Below are 17,791 nucleotides of genomic sequence, written 5' to 3'. Positions count from 1 at the left end.
CTGTGTTAAAACTGCCTGGCATGTACTGCGGGCTTCCCTCTCCCTATAGCGCGCCTTGTCCCCCCCCCCCTCCCAGTCTAACTACGTGCTGCTGAGCTTACCTTTAACTCCATGTGTGCGGGCTGTGCCTGCTCATGTCTCCCCCGGGCAGACGTGATCCTTGCTTAGACGGCCTCATAGACACCACAGCACAGCACGGCTTCCTGTAATACACACCCCCCCTCAGCCGCTCCTACTAGCTTAGGGGGGGGTGTGTTGCTGCTAAGACCTTCCGGGGCCCTTCTCCCTGATGTGGGAGTGAAGGGACTTTTTTCTCTATTTCGGGCGCATGCGCACTGCATCCCGCGCCCGATTCGATGAGCCGTTGCTTATTCTCCTTCCCTGGCGGAGTGATCTGTAGTTGGCTCCTGAGAGTGTGAGGCAGGCAAGGCAGCGGCAGGCATCTGACAGGGTCCAGAAGGCAGAGAGGTAAGAATTTGTGCCTACTGCCAGGTGTGGGCTAATATACTGTAATTAAAAAAAAAAGTGCACTGTACATTCCTATATTCCTGTATAACACACAGGCAGCAGATAGTAGGTTCTCTCTCACAGTGTGTTACTTGGCATGGCTGTTGGGTTCTGATTTTGTAGCTTGGTCATAAGTTAGCAAGGTCAGCACCCGACAGCCATGTCATGTAACACACTGTAACAGTGCCAGCCATGATAGTGTGCCTGTGTGTTATAATGCTGATGACAGGTTGGTGTAAAAAAACTATCTGTCCATTTACACCTGACTGCCCTCCAATCCTCATTTCTGACAGCAGCGAAGAAGAGGAATTGTTGGGGTTGGAATGAAAACATTATAAAATTGTCCTTCAACTGCTGTTAACGTTATACAGTATAAAATAAAATAATAAAATATTTTACTGCAGTATTTGGTTCAGAATCTTTTTTTTCTAGGTTTTCCTCCTTTAAAATTGGGTGCGTCTTATATTCCGGTGCGTCTTATACGGCGAAAAATACGGTAATTACTATATTACTGGGCACTATGCTATGTAACTATACTTTACTAAATACTATACTATTACTAGATTTTACTAGAGAAGTTAATAACATTACATAAGTGCATATTTTTTTTGCATCTTCCTAATTAGAAAAATTTTGGACCTATTCATAGGTCATGTCTGTAGAGAGAATTATCTCAGAAAAGTGTGTTGCCCCCATCGATCACAGAGATGAAGAATAAGAGGAGAATCTCGCTGGTTCCAAAGTATCAACACAAACTGTCCAAGATAGTTTTTCCCCTTAAGGCTCCATGCACACTGGCAAAGTGCTGCTTCTACAAGGAGTTTTGTGTTCTGCCTGTAGAAGCAACCAGGGCTGTCTTAATGAAAGGGCACACCTGGGCACTGCGCAGGGGCCCAGCTGCATGGGGGGCCCTCTGCACTTTCCCCCAAAGCAGCTGGTCCTTGATCCCACGCTGCCCCGAAATTGGGGGCCCCATGATGGCACTGAGAGTGATAGATACACAGGGGAGGCAATCTGTCTCCTACCTACTTGATGCCTGTTTACCTGCACTGTCATTGTTGAAGGGGCCCCAGAGCATTTCTTTGCCCAGGGGCCCATGATGCTATTAAGACGGCCCTGGAAGCAACTCAATGTTATCCTATGTGTTCATGCAAATTAGGACGTTAAGAGGCATATTTTGAGATCAACGTTAAGAGGCAGAAAAAAAAACTCATTTGCGTTTCTAAATGGAGCTCACTGGCAGAAAAAAACGTAAAACTCTCCTAAACTTTGTACAAAAAATGCTCTATATGAAAGTGTTTTACTCCAGAGAGAACAGACATTTTCTTAAAGTGGAGTTTCCATCCCAACAATTGTTTTTCATTATTGTGCTCATTAGACCTAAAAAAGAAAAAAATATGTTTTTTTACTCATCTGGAAATGCCTGTTGCTATGCAGTCCCACAAAATCTGCCTTTGTAATCACCTAGGATCCTGACATCATCTCCCTCTAATGCTCCTGGGAAATGTGTGTCATCATTTCCCAGGATGCAGTGCGCTACCCCATTATAACTTCCTATCCAAGACTTCCAGGAAGTTAGGGCCAGATTCACGTAGGGGAGCGGCGGCGTAACGTATCATAGATACGTTACACCGCCGCAAGTTTTCATCGCAAGTGCCTGATTCACAAAGCACTTGCGATGAAAACTACGCTGGCAGCCTACGGCGCAAGGCGGGCTAATTCAAATGGGCGTGTGCCATTTAAATTAGGCGCGCTCCCGCGCCAGACCTACTGCGCATGCTCCGTTTCGCAATTCCCGTCGTGCTTTGCGCGCCGTGACGTCATTTTTCCGAACGACGACGTACGTAGCGTACTTCCGTATTCCCGGACGTGTTACGCAAACGACGTTAAATTTTAAATTTCGATGCGGGATTGACAGCCATACTTTAGACAGCAATACGATTGCTGACTAAAGTTAGGGCACCCAAAACGACGACTAGCTTTGCGACGGGAAACTAGACTAGCGGCGACGTAGCGAATGCGAAAATCCGTCGTGGATCGCCGTAACTCCTAATTTGCATACCCGACGCTGGTTTACCACGCGAACTCCCCCCAGCGGCGGGCGCGTTACTGCATCCTAAGATCCGACAGTGTAAAACAATTCGGATCTTATGGATATCTATGCGTAACTGATTCTATGAATCAGTCGCATAGATAGAAACAGAGATACGACGGCGTATCAGGAGATACGCCGTCGTATCCCTTTTGTGAATCTGGCCCTAAGTGCTTGTGGGCTTCACAATGCCCACAAGCAAAATGACAACGGCGTGGACATCTTTTTTTAATAACTATGCGGAGCGGCGGCAGATTGTAAAATAGTAAGTGACCGGATTTATATTATAAAAACGCAGGATGAAAGGACATACATTTAAAAAATGCGAATTGTGGTTGGAACCCCGCTTTAAGCCCAGTGTGCATGGAACCTTCGAAAATTGTATAACTGTTTTCTGTAACAAATCACTATATAGTTTTTGAACAAAAACACTTTTACTGTGAAAATTTACAATGCTACTAAAGCTTTATTACCCCGAGCAAACGATGAATGCGGTTTTCAAAGGAATTTATCAGGCGCCAAAGTCCTTATCACAAGTCTATATTTGAATCCCTGCATGCCGATGACATTAACCATTGCCTCTGCATACATTTTTCACATTCTTCTCAGGGATCTGTTCTTTTAAGGGTATCTTATACGTGTGCAGCAAATATATCCTCCGCCACCATTAGATAAAGAAATAAAATCATTGAAAAGTCATCACAACTTTCCTCTAAAAATGTAAAACATATATGCTATACATTAATAACCTGGAAAATCCACTTTATAAGTGGTTAAGACTACGATTCCCAATTTCTTAACTATCTTTTCGATTTAAGAAACGCTGCCAACTGCTATCCTTGCAGCAAGTGACAGTGTGTACTGCGTCCGAGCTATGCAAAGCAAGCAGGGCAGGAATCAAGGAGTGTTCACTCTTATCACTCTACTAGGCATACATACCATTATGTAGCCTCACATCGAAACTGCATAGTTTCACTCTTCGCCGCAACACCAATATCCAGTAACAATCAACGGGAGAACGCTACGAACCAGCTTCCACCATGCACTTTAGAAAATCCTTCGATGAGAAAGCCTGAGAACTATGAAATCTTCACAGATGATCTCAATCTTACTAGATCAGATCATTAACCTGTTCCTTTTCCATGCACCACCCCTACCCTCAGGCAGGTTAATGGTTACACACAGCCAAGGAGAAGCAGGTTATAGTCCACCCACACACACACACACATACACACACACACCTGTATTTCAAGTCACTCAGCCTGTACCAGTATCCGCCCAAGCATAAGTCTTGTAGTAAAATGTCACTGCTTGTTATTATCCAAAACTTCCATAGTGAATCTTTTTCCAACTATTTTTCCAATGATTTTATATATTAGGGCTGTGGAAATTAAAGATTAATTCCTCGATTAATCGTTAATTTTTTTGATCGATCAAAATTCTTTTGATCGGTACTAGTGGTGCAACGGATCGTAAATGATCCGTGATCCAAACGGGTCACCATATGCGGATCGGTGCACCACTTGATCCGCGGAGCTCCGCTGCTGCCTTGGCCATAGGAAAGGCCACGGCTTCAGCCTAGCTCCCGGAGCGGCGGCCATCTTGGTCCACCCGGCGGGGGGCCTAGGTGATTTATTTTGTCCTTCATGTCTGTCTATTGTCTGTGCCTTTTATGTGTTTTTCTGTTGCACTTTGCATGAACTAGGTTCACTAGTGCAGTACTGGCCGGCCACTGCTAGTAGGTTTGCAAACAGAGCTTTTTAGCCCAAATGGTAATATCCTTTGATATCTTATCATGTTTATATATTTGTAAATTTTCTAATATTTAATTAAACTATTTATATCTATAATATTGACGGTCACTGCCTTGGTAGCCCCTCAGTTGTCCCTTGGGATGCTATTTCTTGGTCTCCCTATGGGATAACACCTCCCCCTTTTTATAGGCCTAGGTGAGCCTAGAGCAGCAGGCTGCTCGTGTTCGGCTGGCTTCTGAATGAATGAATGAATGACTTGTATAGCGTTACTCATGCAAACTGAATCGCCTCTGGGCGCTTATTCCAGCCAGTGTCTACTTGGCTGGTGCGGTCATTTTACCCCGTAGGATCGTGACACGCTTGGGACACACAGTCATACACACAGATATACATATATATACTGGGCCAATTTGGACAAGATCCAATTTACCTACCAGCATGTCTTTGGAGTGTGGGAGGAAACCGGAGTGCCCGGAGGAAAGCCACGCAGGCACAGGGAGAACATGCAAACTCCAGGCAGATGGTGTCGTGGTCGGGATTCGAACCAGCGACCCTTTTGCTGCTAGGCGAAAGTGCTACTCACTACACCACTGTGCTGCCTACTGTGATTAACCCAGACAGACCAGGTTTTGAATCATGTGTCCGGGTTTCAGTCTGCCTAAAACCCAGACAAATTATTCAGATCATGCTGTGGTTAGCCCTATGCTGCTAAATTGTTCGGGTTTGGCTTGAAGAAGAGATGGCAACCTTAGCCCCGATCCGTGGCGTGGCATCATCGTGGCTTATCAAATAGCGGAAGGCACGGGACCCGGAAGGAAGACCGGGCGAAGATGGGAGCGCCAGATCAGTCCCATCACTGCGCTGAAGGACACCATATTACAGGTATGTCTACCATTATATAATTAATATGCTGTGCATACTAGCACATTATGGTATAACCCACCTGGGGGGCCTTAAAGTGGTTGTAAACCCTTCCAACACACTTTATGCTACAGGTAAGCCTATATTAAGGCTTACCTGAAGCTACCCAGGATATCTCCTAAACTTGCACGGTTTAGGAGATACCCCCTGTGTCTACATGTACCAAAGTGATCGGCACATTATGCCTTTGTCTTGTAGTTTTTTTTGTTTTTTAGGGTTTACAACCACTTTAAAACTACATTTTTATAGCAGACTTTACTTTCGCTTTAAAGCGACACTAAAGTTAAATAAAAAAAAAAAATAACAAACATGTTATACCTACCTCCACTGTGTGGCTCGTTTTGCACACAGTGGCCCCGATCCACGTCTTCTGGGATCAATCGACGGCTGTCATGGCTCCCCCTCCGCAAGAGCTTTCCACCTTCATGCGAGCGAGCTTGCATGGTAGAAAGCTCGGGTGTGCTCCCGTGATACAGCGGTGGCCATAGCCGTCGACTGTATCACTCAGCCCGCCGCGTCATTGGATGTGATTGACGGCAGCGCTAGCCAATGGCTGCACTGCTTTCAATCCATCCAGTGCAGCCAATCAACGGCCAGGCTGGGAACCAAAGAGGATGACGGGGACGAGCGCAGGACTTTCGAGGGGTCAGGTAAGTAAAACGTACGTTACTGTCGGATGTTTTTTCACCTTAATGCATAGGATGCATTAAGGTGAAAAAACATTTACCTTTACAACCCCATTAACTCTTTCTACAATAACTAATAACTGCTTGTGTTAATGATATCAACGTTGCAGCGAATAAGATAAAAAAAAAAAAACATTACTTGTAAAAATAAAAATATGAATAAATTTACTAAATACATAAAGCATTTAAAAAATATAAATACAAATAAAATAAAAACAGACCAAAATGATAAGCATGGAACATTTTGTAGGTGAAATGTGTGGATTGCGGCAGGTTTAGTGCGAAGGACTTTAAAAATAGTTTCATTAACCCAAATTCCTTTGCTGTTTCTTCCCAGCAGGATGGTCCCCTCCCTTCCCGTCCCTCTGAATCTCATGTCAGGAGGAGGTAAAGAGCAGAGGTCCCATGCCAATCTCACCCCTCCCCCTGCTGGTTTAAACCAGGCTCACAAACAGCAACCAATATGGAGCTTTACTATCACATCAGGAGCCTTGTCACCCTGCGGGGAATCACGCCTCTTCACAAGCGCTGATTTTAGAAAATAGGAAATTATTCACACTGATATCATAATATTTTGCAATTGTCAGAATTTAGTATTAATTTCCAGATAACTAGAGGTAAAAAAAAGGCCAAGGCTGGAAACCGAGTGACTACGGGGTCATTTATAATAGAAACGTAGATCATTACAAGAACTGCAGTCATGTCTTCATCACTTTACAGTCATCGGCTAAGGAGTCCGACACTTGAGGATGAAAACTCTAAATACGACCTCAATCAACTTCCAAGCATTCTTAGCAAACGTCATGTGATTGAGCGGGATTGAGAACTGTTATTCTACAGATTATGTATTACAATTTTATATATATATATATATATATATATATATATATATATATATATATATATATATATATATATATATATATATATATATATATATATATTAAATTGACTGTATATTATAACATATATATACATACACACACTATATTACCAAAAGTATTGAGACACCTGCCTTTACAAGCAGATGAACTTTAAAGTGGTTGTAAAGCTTTGTGTTTTTTCACCTTAATGCATTCTTTTTACTTTTTTACTTACTTAAAGCGGATGTGCCATAAAAAAAAAAAATATTAAAAGTCAGCAGCTACAAATACTGCAGCTGCTGACTTTTAATATCCGCACACTTACCTGTCCTGTCCTGGAGTCCAGCGCCGTCCGCAGCAGAGGACGAGCGATCGCTCGTCGCTCTGCTGCCCCCCCGCCATTCACTGTGAGGGAACCAGGAAGTGAAGCGCTCCGGCTTCACTGCCCGGTTCCCTACGGCCCATGCGCGAGTCACGCTGCGCCTGCCGATTGGCTCCCGCTGTGTACTGGGAGCCGAGTGTTCCCAGCACACAACGGGGGGGGGGGGGGGGCGGCTGGAAGTGACGTAATGCCAGCAGTCTGCCCGAGACTGTTGTGGCCGGAAGTGGGTGCAAATACCTGTGTTTAGACAGGTATCTGCACCCCCCTCCCCCCTGAAAGGTGTGAAATGTGACACCGGAGGGGGGGAGGGTTCCGATCAGCATGAGTTCCACTTAAGGGTGGAGCTCCGCTTTAAGCCACGAAGCTCCGTGGGCTCGTTCCCGCAATACTTTCCCCCAGCTTGAGGCGGCTCGTTATTGGAGATTGTTAGCAGCGCATCCATTGGCTCCCGCTGCTGTCAATCAAATCAATGACGTGGCGCGCTGGGGGCGGGGCTGAATGATACAATCGGCGGCTATAGAAGAGTGCTTCCCAAGAAGGGGGTTAGCTCTTGTGGGGGGGAGCCGAGACAGCTGCCGAGGGACCCCAGAAGACCAGGATCGGGGCCACTTTGTGCAAAACGAACTGCACAGTGGAGGTAAGTATGACATGTTTGTTATTAAAAAAATATATATATATATATATATACACCTTTACAACCCCTTTAATGACATCCTTGTCTTAGTCCGTTAGGTTCAATATTGAGTTGGCCCACCCTTTGCAGCTATAACAGCTTCAACTCTCCTGGGAAGGCCGTCCACAAGGTTTAGGAATGTGCCTATGGGAATGTTTGACCATTTTTCCAGAAGCACATTTGGGAGGTCAGGCACTGAAGGGCACTGAAGGGCACTGAAGCACAAGAAGGACTGACTCACAGGCTCCGCTCTAATTCATCCCAAAGGTTTTCTATCGGGTTTAGGTCAGGACTCTGTGCAGGCCATTCAAGTTCCTCCACCCCAAACCTCGCTCATCCATGTCTTTATGTTCCTTGTTTTTTGCACTGGTGCGCAGTCATGTTGGAACAGGAAGGGGCCCTCCCCAAACTGTTTCCACAAAGTTGGGAACGTAAAATTGTCCAAAATATCTTGGTATGCTGATGTCTTAAGAGTTCTCTTCACTGGAACTAAGGAGCCAAGCCCAACCCCTGAGGAACAACCCCACACCATAATCCTCCCTCCGGCAAATGATTTGGACCAGTGCACAAAACAAGGTCCATAAAGATGTGGATGGTTACATTTTACTATACCACTCTGCCTAGACTAGAGGGAGTTAAACTGAGACTGCCATGTAACATTTAGGATGATTATTTTTAAATGCATTTTTTTTCAATCTCTAAAAACCATCAAACTGCAGAATTCTCAATTTTTTTTCTGAAAATATTTCTAATATTCATAATATGGTTGGCATGTGTTAAAAATGCATGAAAACCATAAAGCATATAGGGGAGAATGGGATCTTAAGGCAGCCATGGACATTATCAGTTAGTGCGTCATTCACAGACAGACCATCAACTGAAAGTCCTTCCTACCCTGAAACACTAATAAATATGCATGACCATAGTTTACAAAGATACACGGAAGCTTTGGGTTACAGACAGAAATAGTGATGCCCAGAAGAGACAGTTATTTGCATCACCGATGGGTATATCATACACTGAACTGAGTGGACTCATGAACCTGAATATAAAGAGCGCTCCATAAAGGATTATTTATATCTAAACACATTAAAGACACATTGTGGCTGATTTACTAAAGGAGTAGTGAATGTAAAGGAGGGCAAAGCTGAATTCACTTCAATTATCCAAACATGTGGCCCTTCAGCTGTTGCAGAACTACAAGTCAAATCATGCCTCTGCCTTTGGTAGTCATGTTAGTAACTGTCAGGCTTGCAATGCCTCCTGGGATTTGTAGTTCGGCAACAGCTGGAGGGCCACAGGTTGAGCACCCATGACTTAAAGTATAACATTTTAGATAGAGTGGAGAGGAAAAAGAACCCCTGACTGGCTTTCATTGCTATCTGTGCCCCCATTTGGGAGATTCACCCTCTTTATTTCTCCTGTTTATCATTAAAAGTGAAAGTAAAAGAAAATCGAAAATTTTGGGTTGTTGCCAGAAAAGTAAGAGAAGAGAAATCTTCCAAAGGGGGCACTTGGTCTGATCGCCTTGGGGTCCCCGAAGGCAGTGGTGATCAACCCTGTCCTTTGGGCCCACTAAGGCCTTGTACAGACGAGTGGATATCCGATGAAAACGGTCCGCCGGACCGTTTCCATCGGATATGTCCGCTGGCGGATTTTGATCTGATGGCTGTACACACCATCAGATCAAAATCCCCGCGGAAAACATCCGTGGTGACGTGGCCGTGCCGTCGCCGCGACGATGACACGGCGACGTGCGCGACCCTGGAAGGTAAATACTTCCACGCATGCGTCGAATCACTTCGACGCATGCGAGGGATGGGGATCGGGCGGACTTATCCGGTGAGTCTGTACAGACGACCGGATAAGTCCGAAGGACAGGATTCCAGCAGATAGATTTCTTAGCATGCTAAGAAATTTTTATCCGCTGGAAATCCGTCGGCTGGATTTTTATCCGCTGGAAAATGTCCGCTCGGGCCTACACACGACCGGATCTGTCCGCTGGAACTGATCCGCGGATAAATCCCAGCGGACAGATCCGGTCGTGTGTACGGGGCCTAACAGGCCAGGTTTGCAAGATAACTGAAATACATCACACGTGATATCATTTGCTGCTCAGTGATTGCAGTATTCTAGTCTGCATCTCCCCAAGGTAATACATAAAACCTGGCCAGTTAGTGGGCCCTGAGGACAGGGTTGATGACCACTGCCCAAAGGGATTCCCTTAATTTACATGTTTTTTTTCTCACTTCCTGTTTTGGCTATGGGACAGGAAGTGAAGGGAAATCTCCACAACAGGGCACAAATGGCAAAAAATAAACCAACAGGAGTTATAACCCTTCTTTACTCTATGTAAAATGAAAAGGTTTTGCCAATTTAAAGTTCCACTTTAACTAAATAAACATTTGAAAAACTAGCTCTATATTATTATTACCATCATTTTTACACCACTGGTCTTCCACACATGTAACTATGCAAGCGAAGAACACTTTCAAGACCAAATAAAATGTCGCCACATCACTAACCCAGTCTCAAAATACCAACCAAATTATTCTCCTCATTCCTCCTAAGACCTCCGGCTCTCTAGTTCCCTTGTCACCTCCTCCCACCCTCACCTCCATGATGTCTCCCAAGCCTTTCCCATCTTATGAACTTCCTACCCCAATCTGCCAAGTCCCATGAGACATTGCAAGACCCTGATTATCACAGGCATGGCTCCTAGAGGCAGGGGCATGATGGGATTTGTAGTTTCATCACAGCTGGAGTGCAGAGGTTGCCTACCCCTGTCCTACTCTGTCCACTTTTAGGCAATCACTGAAAGCCCTTCTTTCAGAGAGGCCTATCCTGCCCCCACCTAACAGCTGTACTTTTTTTTCGGCATCAGCTCATCCCCCCACAGTTATTACCTTTTGTATCACTTGACCCTCCCTTTTAGATTGTAAGCAGGGCCATCTTAATGCATGGGCACCCCTGGGCACTGCCCAGGGGCCCAAGGTGCACGGGGGCTCCATTATAATCTTGCATTACATCATACTTGACAACTGTCCCGGATTTGCTGGGACAGTCAGGCTTTTTTACTAAGCTGTCCCAGGATGGCGTGTCCTGGGCAGCGCCCCGGAACCAGTACTGTGCCCTCCTGACCTACCCTGTACTGTGCCTTTCTGCCTCCCTCTGTACTGTATCCTTTGTGTTGATTTGTCTTTGATTTGTGGCATGTGTTCTCATTGTTTAAAATAGATTTTATTTCAATTTCTAATCAATATATTTTTAATTCTATCAACTATTCATACTATAATTCTTCAGAGTAGAGGTGCGAATTGGGGTAGGCTGGTAGGGGCCCCAGTGTATTACTTTGCCCAGGAGCCCTTGATGTTATTAAGACGGCCCTGATTGTAACCTCTGATTCCTCCTGTATTAAATTGTATTGTAACTGTAATGTCTGCCCTCATGTTGTAAAGCGCTGTGCAAACTGTTGGCGCTATATAAATCCTGTATAATCATAATAATAATTAAAGGTTGATTCAGAAAAATATCCTGTGATATCTGTAGACACCTGTTTAACCACATAAGACGCGGACCATTATGCAGGTTAAGGACCTTGCCCCTTTTTGCGATTCGGCACTGCGTCGATTTAACTGACAATTGCATATTAATGTATATATAGGTTGCCCTTTAAGACGCAGCATTGTGGGCGTGCGCCCGCCACAAGCTCTTTGAGTGTGACCGTAGGTCCCGCAGACTCGATGTCCACAGGGATACCCGCGAACGTCTCATGGAGAGGAAGAACAGGGAAATGCTGATGTAAACAAGCATTTCCCCATTCTTCCTAATGACAGGACACTGATCACAGCTCCCTGTAATCGGGAGCGGTGATCAGTGTCATGTCACACACAGCCCACCCCCCCTACAGTTAGAAGCACTCCCTAGGACACACTTAACCCCTTCAGCGCCCCCTACTGGTTAACCCCTTCACTGCCAGTGTCATTTTTTACAGTAATCAGTGCATTTTACTGTTTGCTGTATCAATGACAATGATCCCAAAATGGTGTCAAAAGTGTCCGATGTGTCTGCCATAATTTTGCAGTCACGATAAAAATCGCTGATCGCCGCCATTACTAGTAAAAAAAATATTAATAAAAATGCCATAAAACTATCCCCTATTTTGTAGAGACTATAACTTTTGTGCAAACCAATCAATAAACGCTTATTGCGATTTTTTTTTTTTTTACCAAAAATATGTGAAAAAATAGTATCGCCCTAAACTGAGGAAAAAAAGTATTTTTTATATATTTTTGGGAGATATTTATTACAGCAAAAAGTAAAAAATTGTGCTTTTTTTTCAAAATTGTCGCTCTATTTTTGTTTATAGCGCAAAAAATAAAAACCGCAGAGAGGATCAAATACCACCAAAAGAAAGCTCTATTTGTGGGAAAAAAAGGACGTCAATTTTGTTTGGGAGCCACGTCGCACGACCGCGCAATTGTCAGTTAAAGTGACTCAGTGCCGAATCGCAAAAAGTGCTCTGGTCTTAGGCCAGCCAATTGGTCTGGGGCTTGAGTGGTTAAAATTCTTGACTTCTAGGTCAACTTGAGGTGACACTGCAATGTGTGTGTTCCAGAAGAACTTATACCCCTCATTTCACCAATGGAGCTGAAAGATATTTGGCATTGTTTCATATTAATAAGCTTTATATACTTGATTGGTTCATAAAGCAATATCGGCTTTTGGGATTAAACCTTAATGTGCAGTTATATATATATATATATATATATATATATATATATATATATATATATATATTTCTCGTTTTTTATAGTTTTTATTACACTAGGTGGATGATCGGTTAGGACCATGAATAAATGCTGAGCTGCATTTTGTTCACTTCCTTGGAACATCTCATTTCTAAGAATTAAATGTCACTGATTATTTATTTCTTAATCATTTTTCTGTTAACTGGTTTGAGTGACTGTCATTGAAATGGAAAAGGGAACTATTTAATAACATGTTCCTCTGATGCAGACAAGCAGCTAAGCCAAGTAATATAAGTGTATTTCCAGGAACCATCAACCATCACTTTCTAACAGCAGAGACAGTTGGATCTCTAAATATAAGTCAGCATTTGTTTCAGAAAATGGAAGGAGTGTTCATATGTAAGTGAGATGACTTCTTAAAACAGATACCCCTAATTGTTCATGTCTGTTTCTATATTGGAAGTTTTTAAAATGCTACTTTCACTGAAGACCTCTGAGTGCCTAAACACCATTTTCTATAAAGCATTTCTGGATCCATAAATATCAAGCCTTTCTAAAATGCGAAGGGCACACTGCTTTAAAGGGTGCCCACTCTTATGCATTTTTCTAATGGCCTAGCACCATAGGTGTGCGCAGCCTATTGCATTAGGGTGTGCACCCCAAAGCTCAAACCCACACTATCAATCACTCACTATGTTCACTCGGGAAGGGGTCGGTAAATTACATATTTACTGTCCCCTCCCCCCACTCATCCTAAAACATCCCCCTGTGTGTGCCCACAGTTGCAGCCCATGGGGGAGGGAGGGGGAGCCAAGGCAGAGGGAATCTGTGCTGTATAGGGTGATTCTATGCTGTATAAGGTGTGCCTGGGCACACCTGGCACACCTTTTGCTCACGCCTACAGTATGCCTAGCACTGTGATGGGCAGCCGCACTAACCAATAATGAAGTACAGCAAGTCACTATTAGGCTCCATGCACACTAAAGCCGATAAAAGCTATAAAAAAAAACGCCAGTAGCTTTGCAGGGAGCCTTTTTAACGTTTTTGCAATAGCTTTAATCAGCGTTTTTGAGTGTAGCTTTTTTTAAAACTTTTTTTATGGATAAAAAAACGCAAAAAAACACTGGCGCCAGAGTTTTTAAGCGGTTTTGGCAGTTTTTGAGCGTTTTTAGGCGTTTTGCGTTTTTGTTGCGTTTTTTCCAGTCGAAAAACGGCACTTTGAACTCAAATTTCGGGCGTTCAGAAAAAAGCCAATAAACTCCAAAGCTCAGGTGTGCATGGGCACATAGGCTAACATAGAGTTCAGTTTATGGGCTTTAAAAAAAAAAAGCCAAAACGCCAATAAACTGCAGTTTATCAGCTTCAGTGTGCATGGAGCCTAATGACTCATACACACGATCGGACTTCCATCTGACTTTTCCGTGGATTTAGGTCCGAAGGGCGTTGGCTGTGAACTTGTTCTGCATACACACGACAGAACATTTTCAGCCAACATTCACCAAATCACGTCGTTTTTCAGCTCTTTACCGCCGCCCATTGGGTAACTTCTGCTATTGTTGTCTGATGTTTAGCATTGGTTCTGAGCATGCGTGTTTGTACTTTGGATTTTAGTCCGATGGACTTAAGTACACACGATCGGATGATCCGACGAAACACATTTGTTGTCAAAGTTTGAGAGCATGCACAGCCAACATTTGTTCGTGAAAATTCCAGTAACAATTGTCCGATGGGGCATACAATTGTCCAATAAAACACATGTTGTCGGAAAGTCCAATCGTGTGTATGGGTCTTTAGCAAATCAAGGTGCCCCAGTTTTATGGTTCCAAGAAACCTACCCTCGGTAACCTGGAAGTGTCTGCTTTTCAGTGCAAGTTGCATGTTATTGATGCCAGGATAGCTACAGGTTTATCTTGGGGTGCTTGGATGGGCTCCTGCTATAATGTGCAAGTACGCACCACATAGTTGCACATTATGCACACTTACGTTCTAGTGTGCCCCCCTTCAGCAATGCAATATATGTGTTCCCTCTCATTTCTCAGTCACTGTTGCTGACATTTTCTGCTAATCTTCTGCCTGGGTCCTGCGTCTTTCAGGTCTGCCATTGGGCAGCCACTGGTGATACTGGGCCAGATTCACGTAGCCCGGGCGCAGCGTAACGTAACCGATTTAAGTTACACCGCCGCAAATTTTCTGTCTAAGTGCCCGATCCACAAAGCACTTACCTGGAAATTTGCGGCGGTGTATCCTAAATCCGTCCGGCGCAAGGCGGGCCAATTCAAATGGGGCGGGTACCATTTAAATTAGGAGCGCTCCTGCGCCGGACGTACTGCGCATGCTCCCGATGCAAATTTCCTGACGTGCTTTGCGCGAAATTATGACGCGCCGACGTTTTGTGAAACGCGACGTGAAAAAAAGACTTGCGCTGGGAGAAAAAAAAATGTAAAAAAATTCAAAAGCGACGCGGGAAAGACAGGTATACTTTTACATGGTGTAGTAATTTTCCACTTTGTAAAAGGTGCCCTATCTTTGCGACGGCAAACTAACACTTGCGGCGAGGTAACGACGGGAAAAAGTTTTGTGGATCGCCGTAACTGCTAATTTGCATACCTGACGCTGGTTTACGACGCGAACTCCCCCCAGCGGCGGCCGCGGTTCCGGCATCCTAAGATCCGACAGTGTAAAACTATTACACCTGTCGGATCTTAGGGATATCTATGCGTAACTGATTCTATGAATCAGTCGCATAGATAGAAACAGGGATACGACGGCGTATCTGCAGATACGCCGTCATATCCCTTTTGTGAAGTGGAAGAAGTTTTTTTGTTTTTTAGCAGAATTTTTTTTGCATGTATTTACTTTATTTTTGACCTTTAGTTCCACTTTAAGATCAATGGTGGTCAATGACCACAATGTTGTGTCAGCACCCAAGTCTACCTTGGACAACTATGACATGATCAAGAAAAGTAACAGCCATTCACAGTTCTTCTGAGCCTGCCTGAATGAAACTTATTAGCACCTCATTCACTAATCTCTGGGGATAATTCTCTTAAAAAGCGCTGTTTCCCTTAAAATGTGAACAGCCTTATTGTCTATAGTAAATCAACCCCACTAACTTCTATAGAGAACAGAACACAGGGCCAGCACACAACAGGTTTAAAAAAGTGTTTCTCATATACTGCAGATGCCAATTCTTAACCACTTCATTACTGGGCACTTAAACCCCCTTCCTGCCCAGACCAATTTTCAGCTTTCAGCGCTGACGCATTTTGAATGACAATTGCACGGTCATACAACACTGTACCCAAATCATATTTTTATCATTTTTTTCCCAAAAATAGAGCTTTCTTTTGGTGGTATGGTGGTGATCAACATCTCTGCGATTTTTTTTTTTGCGCTATAAACAAAAAATGACAGAAAATTTTGAAAAAAAACACAATATTTTTTACTTTTTGTTATAATAATATACCAATTTTTTTTGAAAAAAAATATATTTTTCCTCAGTTTAGGCTGATACGTATTCTTCTACATATTTTTGTTAAAAAAAATCGCAATAAGCATATATTGATTGGTTTGCGCAAAAGTTATAGCGCCTACAAAATAGGGGATAGATTTATGATTTATTTTTTATTTTTTACTAGTAATAGTGGCGATCTGCGATTTTTTTTTGTCAGGCCTGCGATATTGCGGCGGACATATCAGACACTTTTGACACAATTTTGGGACCATTCACATTTATACAGCGATCGGTGCAATAAAATGCACTAATTACTGTTTAAATGTGACTGGCAGGGAAATGGTTAACACTAGGGGGCGAGGAAGGGGTTAAATGTATTCCCTGGGTGTATTCTAACTGTGTGTGGAGGGGGACTGACTGGGGGAGGTGACCGATGCTGTGTCCCTATGTAAAAGAGACACAGCATCGGTCTCCTCCCTCCCTAACAGGACATGGAGCTCTGTGTTTACACACAGAGCTCCACGTCCCTGCTGTCACCGCCGATTGCGGGTACCTGGCGGACATCGCGGCCGCCAGGCACGCGCATCGGCATCTCAGCTATGCGCCGGGCACAGTGTTTCCCCGCTGCGCACCCCCCAGCGGTGCACGCGGGGAATGCACATAAAAGGACGTCCACCTGGCAGTTGAGAGCCGCGATGTGGACGTCTTTCGTCTATAGCGCGGCTCTCAAGTGGTTAATATCTACAATAAAAAAGAGTAAATAAATAACGTATTTAGAGGGTATAAAAGGAAGGCAGAAATGAGCTCATATTACCTATAGTTAAAGAATAGCAAATACTAAAAAATTGAATATATGCAGTCAGAAAAAGTAATTTCTATTGGTTCTCTCTTGTTGGCATTGACCCTTTCCAGCCTCTTGTTATAACTGACACTCTTAATTATAAACCTTAGCATTACTTTGTAGGATATCCATACACAAGATATACAAAAAATAATATACATGAACAAAGCCAACAAGGTGGGGCCACAAGCGATACTAAGCATGCACGTGTCAAAAGCATTTTTTGGCACTTGCAGTTATTTTCAAACAAATCCCTGCAATGCTTTCGGTGAGCATGTTCAGGTTTCACATTACCTGAGTCACTCTGGAAAGTTACGGAAGGTCCAATGGTATAAGATAAGTGACAGAGTAAAGCTCTCCTCTCCCATGGCTATCAATGAAAGGTCTGCCTGTGAAGCAAATTTGGTCTCAGTATCAATAGCTCTCCCCTGCAGGGGGACTTCAATGTTGGTTCAAGCTGGTACATTTATTCTGGAGCCAGAACTTTTCTTAGAGTGGAGATGTCATGCTTGAATAAAACAGGACCAAATGTTAAAAAAGTTAAAAAAAATAAAATAAAATAAATAAAAAAAAGAACGCAAAGGGCTGCAGCAGATTTCCCAAGGGTTGCACCTACCTAATTCCAAACAATACTAAAGTATTTTTTGAAAGGCTTTAGGATGCTAATAGTGTGGGGCTTCATTCAATAAACATTCCTAAACTGTCCGAAGAATGCAAAGAATGGACACAAAGAAGGAATGCATTGGCTGCAATAAAACACCAGCTTTACATGCTCAGCTTAGGACCTGTAGACATTGGTGTGGGCCACATCAATATTTGATCACCTTTTTTTTTCCCTCACTAAACTCTATGGGGTTGATTCACTAT

The 17,791-nt window shown here is 43.6% G+C and overlaps 1 protein-coding gene across 8 annotated transcripts in view; it reads right to left on the bottom strand.

Moving 5' to 3' along the window:
• TJP1 (tight junction protein 1) overlaps positions 1 to 17,791 on the bottom strand; it is a 539,980-nt gene that overhangs the window by 213,389 nt on the left and 308,800 nt on the right. For 2 of the 8 annotated variants that reach the window (XM_040342807.1, XM_040342805.1), the window contains exon 1: positions 3,539 to 3,787. The exons of the other annotated variants lie outside the window; for them this stretch is intronic. Coding sequence is in view for 1 of the 2 variants with exons in the window: in XM_040342805.1 (XP_040198739.1) it covers positions 3,539 to 3,541 (3 nt within the window). In the remaining variant the exon portion in view is untranslated. Of the gene's footprint in view, positions 1 to 3,538; positions 3,788 to 17,791 lie in introns of those variants that run through there. 8 annotated transcript variants of the gene reach the window in all.

Source organism: Rana temporaria, chromosome 3, assembly GCF_905171775.1.
Source record: "Rana temporaria chromosome 3, aRanTem1.1, whole genome shotgun sequence".
Lineage (NCBI taxonomy): Eukaryota > Metazoa > Chordata > Amphibia > Anura > Ranidae > Rana > Rana temporaria.
Note: the sequence above shows the minus strand (reverse complement) of the source record. Positions and strands in the feature narration are given on the sequence as shown.